This window comes from Diospyros lotus, chromosome 14 (genome assembly GCF_014633365.1).
Source record: "Diospyros lotus cultivar Yz01 chromosome 14, ASM1463336v1, whole genome shotgun sequence".
NCBI lineage: Eukaryota > Viridiplantae > Streptophyta > Magnoliopsida > Ericales > Ebenaceae > Diospyros > Diospyros lotus.
This window is the reverse complement of record NC_068351.1, coordinates 19480304-19494522: the sequence shown is the minus strand read 5'-3', so window position 1 is coordinate 19494522 and position 14219 is coordinate 19480304. Positions and strand designations below refer to the sequence as shown.

Below are 14219 nucleotides of genomic sequence, written 5' to 3'. Positions count from 1 at the left end.
TGGTTGAGTTCTGATACTAACTGTAACAGCCCACCTCTTTAGGGCGTGTTATGCCTTAGGAAATTTGGTCTTTTTTTTTTTTTTTTTTTATATCCAAAATTCCCTAAGACCTTATCTAGTGTTAGACGAGATGTTTACACTAGAAAATAAATATGAAACGGAAGCTGAATCGAACCTACTCATGGTAATACATACATGAATATTTGGACATAATATTTATTACAAAGTTATTACATAAGCTTCTGAAAATAAAACAATTGTACAAAATTCTTAAACTATTACATGGCACATTTCCTCATCTTGCATCACTACACATCTCCAACCTCTGTATCATCATTGCGAGTCCCGACTGGAACGTTGAATGTTCTAGGGGCAAACCCGAGTTAGATGATAAACCATCTAAATAAGGGTACATAATGCTATGTCATGAGTGTATGCAATGTCTTTCATCGTAGGTGTCAACTGCACCCCTCATGATACCTACCATTTTAACAGCCACCTCTTTCGAAGTCGGGGTGTATGGGTGCACCCTTGGTAAGGCAGCGGTGTCAATTCGTACTCCTTACGGCCTCATATGCGTGTGATCAACAACATCAACGTGTATTTATGCATTTCATAGTCAGGTCATGGATGCAATATACGTGATGGGTACATATCATAGTATGTCAATATGACGTAGGCATTCTTAAAGATATAATCGTACTAAGCTTGAAACAGTACACTTACAGCTAAGTTGTCTCGAGAAACGTGTCGGCTTCGAAAATCGTGCCGAGCGGCTTTCACTTAATCTTCTTACCCTCAAGGACTCTTAAAACATTAGACTTATTTTTAGAATATCATTTTACTATTTTTCCATAATTTCTATAATTTCTCTTTATTTCTAAACCTTATTTCTTCAAAATTGCATAAAAATTATCTAGACTTTCATAAAAATCTGATTTCTCTTTACTAATATTCCTTAAATACTATTTCTAACATTTTGGAATTTTCTTGGAATTTTCCAAATTAAAATCCTATTTTTTCTGTATTTCCATAATAGAAAAACTACTTAAATAATTAATAAAATTAGCATTTTCTAGAAAATTTTCACAAAATAAACAACATTCCAGACTTAAATTTTTTTGCAAAATTTATTTCTTTTATTTTTTATTTCTATTTATTTATTTCTTTTCTTTTCTTTTTATTTATTTTTATTTCTTTCTAGCGGGCGCGTGTGGGCTACGCGCCTTCGCCTCACTTGGGGGCGCGTGCGCCCACGCGCCCGACCCCCTCCCTCTCGGGTCGTCTTCTTCGGCGGCCTTATTACCGTCGGCAACGCTGTTGCTTCCCGAAACTTCGAAAGAAGCCTCTGATCCCCTAAATTCTGACCCCCCGAACCCAAAAATGCGAAAAAAAAAGAGAAAAGAGTTGCAAAAATACCTCAATCGCGTGATGAAGTCTCGGCTCCGGCGAGTTGCGCGTTTTCCGGCGAGCTTGATTCCTTCTTCCTTACTGCTCCGTTGGCCACCAAAGTTACCCGAAATGCTACCCACGAAGCAAAGACCAAGACCCCGTTCTCAAATCTCTCAAACACTCTCCCAATCAATCAATCTAAGCCTCGAAATTTTTGGATGAGAAGCTTCGTTCAGCCGTGGCTATTTATAGTCAAAACTCCGCCGCAGAACGTCCCATCGAGGCACCCACGTGCCCTAGAAGCCATACCCGGCGTCCTTGCAAGCATTAAAACCCTCCCTTAACCCTAGATGGCCGATTGCAGGCGCGGCCATGCTCTGGCCACGCGTCTACTCTGCAAAATCCAGATTTTCTAGATTTTTTTTTGTATTATTATTATATATACATATACAGATATATATTATATTATATATATATATACAAATTTTCATACATACTTATATATACAGTAAGCTATATACATATACATACATACATACATACATATTAAATTATATATACAGCAAGCTATAAACATACTTATTTTTTATTTACATACTTATATATTTACTTATATTTTACATATTTACATACTTACACATACTTATATACTAAGCATACTTTAATAACTTAATTACATATCATATTAAACTAAGTAAATATATCATATAAGCATAATTTATTTAAACTAAATAAAAGCATAACTAAGTATAATATTAAATTTATTCAAAATGACTTAGGGTATTACAAGCCCGATCGAGATGAAGTTTGGTCGGGATTCATGATATAAAGCCCGAAGATTGATAATGAAGTTCGATCAGACTTCATCATCGGTCATCGGACTTGTACATTTCGTCGTACATGTAGCACAATTCTTAGAACATAGACACTCAGTATTATCTTTTTGCTGACAAAAACATTCTTATAGTAAGGCAAATCTCTCAAATTAATACAAGTGAGTCAAATACAACAAAATTAACACCAACTTACAAAGAAGTCCACAACTCAGTTACTCCATTTTGCTTTAGCAAGAACACTCTCCTTTTTTGTAGTGCAAATCTTTAATGCTATCTAAGTCTGTTTTTAAGTGCTCATTCTTGCTGCTTAATTATTGGAAAGAGAAACTTTCAACACAATTTGAATTCCAAAAGTAACACAGGTCATGCCCTTTTTATAACTGAAATTATTTTAGCTTTGCAAAGAAAATGTGAGCTCACATGTGGTCAACATATATAAATCCAAAAGTTAATTAAGTCTTTACAGATGTCCAGTTTTTAGGCTTCAAATGACCAGTTAGTCCAAAGATAATTAAATAAAAATTTCATAAAATAGGGCGTCTCTAGATGTAAATAAGATCTTAGCATAATATAAGTTATAAACAAAAGATAACTTTGTGAAAAGATGCAGCGATTGAAAAAGTATTCAGGTTTGATTATCGAACTATATTTGAAAATATTTTTGTTTGACTTCAATTTAATAGTTTTATCACTACAACTAGATAAAAACATACATTTAAAGAGTATGGATATAGGATAAATTCATATGAAGAATAATGGGTACATTTTTTATTGTCAAATAAGGTCAAAAAATCAACTTGAACAGTATTGAAAATTAAGTATTCTGTCAAACTTCAGTCAACTACTGCAGGTTATTATTAGTCGATAAGTTAAGTGCTTTCAGAAACACTCGTGCTCATTATTAAACTTTAGTCAATTGATCATCTTGATCAACTAGTTGATTATTGTAATTTTCATTTTATTTGTTTTAGACTTTAGCCAACTAGTCATAGTTGTTGGTTAACTATGATATTTTACTCTTATATTTTGGTTTTGACGATGAAAAACAAACGAATTTTATATCTATACCCTAATCCAAATTAGGTAATGTTATTGACAATATTGCTCTAAAAACCACACAAATTAAAATACATGTAATACCAAATGTTCATGTATTCATTAATAGAACTCACCACTATTTGATCATATATGAAACTCACTAACTTGGCATATATCACATATGCATACACCAACTGTCATTAAGCAACGTTTAATTTTGCAATAACGATAACATTTTTTCAAGCAATCATTGTCACTTATGCAATTGAAGGGTTCATCTTTCGTAGAAGAAATTGTATCAGCCCTTGTTGGTTTTGTCCCTTCAATGCCAATCACAGCTGCATGTTGTGAACCTACAATATTACATGTATACATAAATGTTAGTACATGGAATCTTCTATTTAGCAAAAAATTGGTTATGATTTTTAAAATTATTTTATCAATCTGAAATTTGAGTAACCTTAAACAATGCGTTGGGTAAAATAATTTTGAGAAGAAATTTTGGGGAATAATCTCAAATTTTCAATTTAGGAAACTGTAATTTTTTTTTAATGATTTGTATTAACTCCACCGGGTAATAATTAAAATGAAAATCAAATGAAAGCAAAGTGTTTTAAAGTTTTGGATTTCATAAATAGAAAAAAAAAAAGAAACAAAAATGTAGAGAGAGAGAGAGAGAGAGAGAGAGAGAGAGAACCAGAGACGAAGACAATGAGGATCGCTAACAAAACTATTTTTTGGAGAAGTATCTTCTTCATAGCTTCTGCCTTGTGCTTTAACAGCCTAAGGAGAGGAAATATCTCACTTGTAGTACAGAATGACAAAACCCCTTCTATGGAGCCAATATATATAGAATGGTGTGGTTTACTATATATGGTAATGATAATAAATTTTTCATGTGGTTGGCTAAGAATCAAGTAGAATTCAATGTATTGAATTTGAATTCAATGTAGATTCAATGTATTTTGTTCCTTCTCAAATGAGTCAAATCATAATCTTACACTTGATGATACGTTTTGATGATATGCGTTTTGTTCCTTAATAAAATGTATCATCATCACGTGTCTTATCACCCTAAATTGAGTTATTTATCACATGACTTAACAATGCTAGATAGATCATTGTTGGGTTTCCACATATATAATAACTCATAATTTTATTTTTTATTTTAAAATAATTAAATAAATTTAGGGCATATTTGATTTGAAAGAAAATAATAAAAGTCATAACTCGAGGCTACAAAATCTTGCAAATGAAAGAAAGTGGGCTAGCTATTAGGTGATTTACGAGTTGAGTGGTGGGTTGGTGGAACATGGTTGGATGAAGGGGGTAAATGTGAAATTTGGATAAAAATTAGACTTGAAAAACAAAAAATTTTGAAATTAGAGGGTAAGGTTTTGGAAACAGATTGAGTAGTTTCGGAACTAGGGTGGATAGAAAGATGGAACAAATTCTTGTGTCATTTTCCTCCAATAGCAAAAAGCAACTGTTAAATATTTTAAAATATCAAAAATTCCCTTTTCCTCTCTCCTCTTTCTTTCTTCTCTCTCTATATATATACTAGGCGTTATTCCATGCGATGCGATTTTCTTGTGAATAGATAATAATGATATTTGGGTTATATTTTTTGTAAATATTATTAGTATCAATTTTTATTTTTTTGGAATAAATTTTTACTTGGAATATATTATAGATTTTGTTAGCTTTGTAGATTAGTGTGGAATATTTTTTGTTGTTTTATTCTTCTTGTTTGATTTTTTTTTTGTACAATAAATATTTTTTTAAATTTCAGTATCATAATTGGATGACTTGTTTTTTTTTTTTTGGTAATATTTGAATTGGGTTTGTGAAAATAAATGATAGACTTTCAATTGAAAAAAAACTTTAATAGACATAAAATGAACTTAGAACAGTTATAGTTATGTGTGGGCTTTTTTTTTTTTTTTTTTTTTTTGCAATTAGTTTTTAGTATAATACCATTGTTTTAATTATGCACCATTCAATATTTGCATAGTAAGTGGATGTGTATAATTAAGGTGTGACTATTGATATGTCTTTTGTTGATAAAGGTTGAAGTTGAAAGGCTTACTATGTTTGAATGGTGAGAAATTAAAAATATCATAAAATATGTTTGATTGGTAGCAAATTGAAAATACCATAAACAATATGTAATATAATATATTTTTGTTATTTACTATAAGCACTTAGACAATTACGAAAGATAGAAATAAGATATGAAACCTAACACTATAGGTATTCTATTAACTGAATTAAGAATTTTGATTTTAGGTAGTAATTCTAAAAGAGATGCGGATTGTATTAATATATAATCTATGGGTGTAATCGTCACATGTTTATATATTTGGACCAGGCCCAGACCCATAGGCAAAATCAAGAGCCTATTGTCTCAGGGCCCATGATTTTGCCAATTTAAGGGGGTCCATAAATTTGAAAAGAAAATTACTATTTTGCCCCCATATAAATCTCCCCCCCCTCTAAAAAAAAAAAATCTATTGAATGCGACAGTAACTCTCTGGCAAATTCTCTTTCCTCCTTTCTTTCACTCTTTCAAGAAGAACAACCCTCTAAATCACTGACTTTTTGAAATTCAGCCGTCTGATCTTAGATCCAACCATATTTTTACTATAAAAGTGGCATTGATCTACAAGAAGGTATGTCTTTTAGTTTTATAAGCAATTATTTTCAATATAGATGTATGATATATACGTATATACACACAGTTTGGGCTAGGCCGAAAGTTTAATCTTAGATCCATAGAGATTCGATCGTTGGATCTTGTTGGTTTTTTGGTATGTTGATCGATGGGGATAAGGGTGTCTGGTGGTTGCCTCTGATTGTCGGAAACCATCGGCCACGATAGCTGGCGGTGGGATTTGCCAATGAGATCTTTTTTTCTACTATTTATATTTTTGTTATTTTTTTTACAAAATATATATATTCTATAAATATAAATATATATATGTCTGTTAATGTTTATATATTCTGTAAATATAGAATATATAATCTGTAAATATATATATGTTAATGTTTATATATTATGTAAATACATATATATATATGTTTATATATTCCTAGATGTTAATGTTTTCTGTGTGCCTTAGGTACACAAGTTTTGTGATATAGAATTTGATTTTATAGTTTGAAATCAAGACCCAACAAACATATTTAATTGGGTTTAATTATTTCTATTTTATTTTATAATTTAAATTTATAAACTCAATTATGATTAACTAGAATCTTAGTAAATTAGAAGCTCTAGCAATGGGTTATGGGTAACTAGGATTTTATGCATTTATTGATTTGTGAATTTTTATTGATTTGTTGGATTATAATTTAAAAATTAAGTTTAATGTTATTATTGCTTAAGTGAGTTGTGTATTGTTATAATAATTGTTTTTTTTTTTTTCCTTTTGTTAGGCTTAAGTGATAATCACAAATCATGTCTCCTAAACATATGTTTGGAGCTCAAAAAAGAAAAAGGAAACAAAGGGAAGAATCATTAGTTCAATGTCAACCCGGTGATATGTTTAAATACTTTAGTAGCAACAAAATAACAGAGATGACAGAAATAATTGAAAACTTGGATGAAACCTTGGTGGAGGAATAAGAAACTTGGAATGACAATGTCAATGAACAATGTGAAAAGGCTGATGAATTTAATGAAGATAAAGACGATCACGTTAATATCAATGAATTGAACGATGAAGAAGAAAAAGAAAATGTTTATGTGAATCAATTGAATGAGGAAGAAGAAGAAAATGTTAAACACGAAGATTTGTTGATTAATTTTTATGATCCAGGGTGTTGGGATAAGATTGATCAAAATATGAGAGATTTTTTAATAGAGAGGGGACTAAAAAGAGTTGATCGAGTATTGTTTCTTAAATATAGTATTGGCAGACATTTTGAATTATCACAATATAAGCGAGTACTGACCAATGGAGAAACAAAAGATAGGAGATGGCTAGTATATTTAGTTCATTTGGACAACATTTTTTGCTTTTGCTGTAAGTTATTCAAGAGTCAAAAAATAATGAGTAAAATTGGTTAGTTGGGAAATGAAGGATACAAAGATTGGCATAATATGAGTCGGAGTCTTAAAAATCATGAAGCAAGTAAGGAGCATGTAGATTACATGACTAGTTGAATTGAATTAGAAACAAGACTGCAGAAAAATAAAACAATTGATCTAAGTGTGCAAACTGAAATCAATAAAGAAAGATAACACTGGAGACATGTGTTGAAGAGGATAATAACTGTTGTCCAAAGATTGGCAAAAAATAACTTGGCATTTCGAGGAGATTGTGAGAAGCTTTATGTGAAAAATAATAGTCTATTTCTGCAAATGATTGAAATGATTGCTGAATTTGATCTAATTATGAAATAGCACATTCGAAGTATTCAAGCACATGAGACTTATTATACATATTTGGGTCTTAAAATTCAGAATGAATTGATACAAATGTTGACAAATGAGGTAAAAAGTTCAATTGTTAGAAAAGTTAAACAAGCAAAATATTTTTCGGTCAAATTAGATTGTACTCCAAATGCCAGTCATGAGGAGCAAATGTCTCTTATAATACGATGTGTGGATGATTCAACAAACTCTACAACAGTAGAAGAATATTGGATATAATTTTTGAAAGTTAATGATACATCAGGGCTTGGACTTTTTACTTAGCTTAAAAACATGTTGACCAATCTTGAGCTTGATATTGACAATATAAGAGGTCAGGGATATGACAACGGATCTAATATGAAAGGAAAGCATAAAGGTGTATAGACAAGACTACTTGAAATAAATCCGAGGGCTTTCTATACTCCATGTGGCTGTCATAATCTTAATTTGACATTATGTGATATAGCAAATTGTTGTCCTAAAGCTATGTCATTTTTTGGAGTAATACAACGCATCTATACATTGTTTTCTTCTTCTACCAAGCAATGGAAAAATTTTAAAGATCATGTAAAAGGTCTTACACTTAAGCTATTGTCAAAAACACATTGGGAAAGTCATGTTGAAAGTGTTAGGCCTATAAAAGAGCAAACTATACAAATAAGAGATGTTTTATTTGACTTGGCAGATACTAGTGAAGATCCTAAAACGAAAGGTGAAGCTGAGTCCTTAGCAACATATGAACTTCAAAATTTTGAGTTCTTGCTTGGTATGGTAATTTGGTACAAGTTGTTGCATGCAATTAACACTGCAAGTAAATTTCTTCAAGTTGAAAATATGGATATTAATGTTGCTATCAATCTTTTAGAATGATTTCTTTTGTTTCTTGATGACTATAGAGAATTTGGATTTGATAAGACTATAGTTAAAGTAAAACAAATGGCAAATGAAATAGGAGTTGAAGCTATATTTCGAGAAAAACGCATGATTCGAAGAAAGAAACAATTTGATGAAGATGGCAGTGATGAGGTAACACAATCAGCAGAAGATTCTTTTAGAGTAAATTATTTCCTCTTCATAATTGATCAGGCTCGTTCTTCACTTCAAACTAGATTTGAACAATTTCAAAAATATGAGGAAACATTTGGATTTTTATTTAATTTGGAGAGGCTGAAATATGCTGATGATGATATTTTGTTGAGGTCTTGTAAGAATCTTGAAAAATCCTTAACGCATAATGGTTCATTCTAATATTGATGGAGATGATTTGTTTTTGGAGTTGTCAGTCTTGAAATACTCTTTACCTACAGAAACAAAAAAAGCAATTGATGTGGTAAACTATTTGAACAGAATGGATGGATGTTTCCCAAATGCTTGTGTTGCTTACAAAATTTTGTTGACTATACCTGTTACAGTTGCATCTGCAGAAAGAAGTTTTTCCAAGTTGAAGTTGATCAAGACTTATCTTCGCTCAACTATGTCACAAGACAGATTGAATGGATTGGCTATGTTGTCTATTGAGAAAAAAATGCTCGAACAACTTGATTATGTAAATTTGATTGATATTTTTGTCTCCAAAACTGCAAGGAGAGTATTTTTTAGTTGATCAGTTATAAAATTTTTAATTTTATTTTGATATGGTATGAATATTTTTTTATATTTTATTATGAAAAATGAAATTTGAATGTACACTATGATTTATGGGCCAATTTTTTACATTTCATCTCAGGGCCCCAAAATCTCAAGTACGGCACTGATTTGGACCCGTATAAATAATACAACTATTATAATGTTTGACCTATTTGCAAACCGTTATCGCTAAGACAACACTATTGCCATTATTTCAAGCATCCCAACCACACATAGGTTTTCCATCATAAAAATTTAAGGAATAATAGACTAACAAAAATTTTAGATAATAATTTGCAATGAAAGTGTATGTAGTTCAGTATATTTATTAAAAATATTTAATAAAACTTGCAATAAAACTGAATTTGTTGTCACATGTTATTAAATTACAAAACATTTCTCATAAAAATTACAGTACTCTATCTTATATGATATATCTAATCCAAGTAGATTAATTTTCTCTTTTTATTTTTGTTTTGTTGTTCATCTTCATATTCATTGTCCTGGTCCACTTTGTCCTTCATTTTTTGTTCTAAAATATTTGAAATTTCCAAGTGATGCTAGAAATCCTACAATTTTTTAATTAAAAATTTTGTAAGTATATAACTTTTTTGAGTAAGAAAATTGAATTTAATAAATAAAGAAAAGAATTACCTCAAACCCTTCAAGTTCCTAAGCTCAAATCCTTTGCTTTTTGTGACCTACAACCGATGATTAGTAATGTACATTTGTAAAATAAAGTATTCTTATCATAAGTTTTTTTTTTTTTCTAAAATCTTGGGAAAAAATATTGATACCTTTTTTGCTTGTTGGAAGCTATAGTTTGATTCTAGTTTTTCATGTGATTCGTAGTTTGATTTTGTCATCGTAAATTTGTTTCAAACCATTTTGTTAATTTGGTTTTTTCTACTCCAAGTTTGGTCAAAACACTTTGTAATGTTTCATCATCCTCAAAAATAACATTATGCTCTCCTGGAAAGTGGAAGGGCAACCTTTCTACTGTTGGTTCTCTATGCTGTATGTCGAATTGAAATATTCTCCAGCAAGCTTCTGTAGCAGAAATATATCTACAATCTACGTATCCTTTGATCTCATATGTTCCTTCAGAATGAGTACCTTTCACAATAGGGATGACTCTATCACAACTTTTGTGAACATAATTGAATAAGTACTTGATTGATAGCAATTAAAGAGTTCAACATTAATATGCGCATCGAACTTTATTATTAGATATTTATTATGAGGAACAAAATACTGATTATTCAACAAAATTCCTTTCTTCTTAACTGTGAATGACGACTGTCTCCTTCTATATATAGGAAATCCATCACAGTCTAATGTGGTTAGTTCATTAAATGGCTTAGGAAAAGTTTGTTACATCTTCCATTTATCATATAAGGCGTGTCTGAATTGTAGATGTTGCACGATCCATGGATCATAAATTTTTGCAAGGCATCATATCTATTAGTGTTGTATGTCTTAATGCTAGATTTGGATGACGTTTGGCGGGCTTTGTAACTAACCACATTTATTGTATCTTTGTATATATTTATAAAAGACAGGTTTCTTTATTCATGAGCTCTCTAGTTGAACACATGAATGAGTCTCTAGATATTCTATTTCGGAATCTTATTCTCAAGAAGTTGAGACTATGTGATAGGATTATCAGGTAACAATATTTCTTAAATTATTCCTAGACCTTAGATTCTTTGGATGAGGACTTCGATTAGTCGAGTATGGACTAGCACAGGCGTTACTGCATCATAAAGTATGAGATACTGATGGGAGGGTGGCATGTCACATGCCACGTGACATGAGATGTCACTAGTAGACCTGTGGGTGGTTGTTGGGGAACAACCAGCGCATGGTGGATAATGGTCTTATCGTTAAGTTGTGATGGTGTGTTGATCCTTGGACTTGAACCAGCACGACTGTTTTGTATATTGGTGTGTGAGATTTACTAATAAGCCGAACCATCCAATTGGAAGGTAGAGAGGTTCATCTATGTGGTTCTGTATTGCTGATATATGGAAACAGGTGTTGGGGATATGATCTGTCACCTTTGTTGGTAGTTAATGGGGTGAACGTCTAATATGATCTACTATTAGTGTGATTGCACAGTTCCTGGCCAGGGCAGATTGGATATCAGGAAAGGAGTTTCCTAAGGTGTCATCTAGTCATATTGACAAGATCAAACACATAGTTACTAAGTTTGTGAGTTTATCACTCCATGACTTGCTCAGTCAGGATGTTAGGTGATGGAAGGATTATAGCACTAGGTAATCGTCAGCCTTAATAGGTTTACTTGAAATGAGACTTCACTGGCACCTATATTGTCCTAAACCACAACTAGGCGCTATTTAGGAACTCTCGAATCGTCATTGGGATATGAAGAGATTCCGATAATGGGTTAAGAGGTTGGTCGATACCGAAAGGGGTTTTGGTGTTATTTGATTGCTAGTGGGTAGTGAACCTAGAAAGTCACACACTATATAGTGTTTTGTTTGGTAACTACATTTTGTGCCCAAAGCGTCTCAAGAATTGGCGGGTCAAATGTTGACTTGCTAGCCTAGACAGTCGATTTTCTTGTGGCAAAAGTCAACTTTTGGTCCTAGCTGTTGCCCAAATTAGAATGCCATGTGGCGTGAAATTGGGCAGACGTTGGGGTGAGGTAGTGGACGATCTGGGAAAAGATTAAATTGAAGTAGTGTTTACTACTTCACATTTCTTTTTTCGCTTCCTTTGCTTCTTCTGTTAATTTTTGTGGTTGCCAGAAATTAATACGCATGACAGTCATGCGGGGATAAATTTGAGATGCGAGTATGGGTGATACAACAATCCTTGTGTCTAGCTCAGAAAAGGAAAATCAGAAAAGTATCGGATAATGTACTAGGTGTGGACCGACTAGGACCACCACAAGGTAAGGTGGAGCGGTCTCAATACAAAAATAATTTATGTACCAACCCTACATTGGATTGTAGGTATATGCATATTTATATTCATATGATGAATATGCGTGTTGCTTAAATACCCAAGTTGTGTGTATGATGCCTGTAATTGATTCCATTGTGCACATCTGATGTGTATAAAATTTTTAATTAAACCTACATGATCATATACGAGTTTTCCATCAGTGGTATTAGAGATTCAGTTTGGTATTTAATGCATATATGCGGTTGTATGTGTCAAATATAACATCAAATTGGCATTAATTAGACTTAAGGCACTAGTTTATTGAAGAAGACGATTCTACGTTGCAAAAGTCAACTTTCTTAGTTTGGAGAGTCAACTTTCGAGCAGCCAGAAGTCGACTCCCAGTGTTACAAAAGTCAAATCCTGCCAATTCCAACGACCAAATATCATGCTCCAAATGTTTTTTTGTTGATGATTGTGTGGGCATTCACATTGGATGTTGACAAGAGAGATTAGATATGCGTGTTTGGATGCTATGTTGTAATATTTGACATATGCGATATAAATGTTTTCAAAATTATTTTGAAGCAATAGTGGAAGTGGATGTATTTTTAGGATGAGCATGGGCTTGGCATGAATGAATGAATATTACAAGGCTTAGATTGATTTATTTCAATATGTAATAATTTATTCATTTGAGTATGTAATGAGGTATAAGCCTTGAGTAGCTTTTTTTAGTCTTTATTTTACAAAAGTTGTAATGTGAAGACAACACGAAGGAGTTGGTGGTAGTAAGAAGCGGTTAAGCATGCAGTCCATCAAGGAGTTGATGTGTACCATGGTTTAAACTCTTGAGGCTAAGTTTTATTCTATGAGTAAGCCCATGGTCATTCTGGTTATTTATTGTTCATTTTATTATGCAATGGTTGTTTGATGGAATGAATTATGAGTGTATGATTTGACCTTAAATAAGAAGCTCAAAAATCTTCCCATTGCATTAATATTATGTCTAAACAGTGAATTTGAATCATTATGGCTTTTCACTGTCGTAGGGGTTCATCAGTCTAATTGGGTGTACCTAATAACTAAAATGTGAGGGTGCATTTCTTAAAAGATTGTTTAAGTTATCTTATTAACCATGAGATGGAGCGATATTCAACGAGTCTTACCTAACCAAGTAACTAAAATGTGAGGAAGGGTGATGTTCAACTCATTGCACTTAGCCAAACATTGGGTGGGATCTAACTAGTCCATCGGGCCAACTAACTAAAATGTGAGGTTTATGATGGGTTAGAAACCGAAGGTCGAGCTCCACATATAATGTGGTGGCAAGTGTTACCTACTCAATTCTAAGCGTACTTCAAATAACTAAAATGTGAAAGGTATTCTTATGAAAGAGAATTCGACCACCCGTTATTGGATCTTCAATAAGGGATCACGTTTCTTGCTTGGGAAGTGTAGGATTTGAAAAAGTTAACGAGAGTACCCATTTGTTTAAAGTCCTAAATAAATGGTAGTTTATAAATATGCAAGCTAATAAATCTATTTATTTTTTACAGATAAAATGGAAAAACTGAATCTGTTATCATGTATTCTAGACACTAATAGGCTCACTGTCCCTAATTTTCCTGACTGGTTTTGCAATTTAAAGGTAGTGCTCAAAATGAAAAGGATGGATGATACTTTGTCTTTTGTCCCACATTTGGAAATTCCTAGACTGCGACTGAGGAGTAGGTTATCACTTGGGAAATTTTGAAAGAGCATGATATGCGCGCTCATAACTATATTCTTGCATCGATGTCCAACAATTTACATAGTCATCTTGAGTATTTTATGAGTGGTATAAGCATGATACAACATTTGTAGGACCTCTTTGGCGAGCGTAGTACAACAACATGATATGAGATATCAAAAAAGCTATTTCGGGCCCAAATGATTGAAGGTTCAGATGTTGGGGACCATGTCATCAGATGATTAATGCAATTGGTCAGCTG

General features: G+C 32.2%; 1 protein-coding gene across 1 annotated transcript; it reads left to right on the top strand.

Annotated features, from left to right (window-relative positions):
* Nucleotides 1-8628: 8628 nt before the first annotated feature.
* On the top strand, nt 8629-9204 carry LOC127790929 (uncharacterized). Its single transcript, XM_052320663.1, has 2 exons — nt 8629-8818; nt 9098-9204. Exons 1-2 carry the CDS (start codon nt 8668-8670, stop codon nt 9202-9204), a joined length of 258 nt encoding a protein of 85 aa, XP_052176623.1. The 5' UTR covers nt 8629-8667.
* Nucleotides 9205-14219: the final 5015 nt, after the last annotated feature.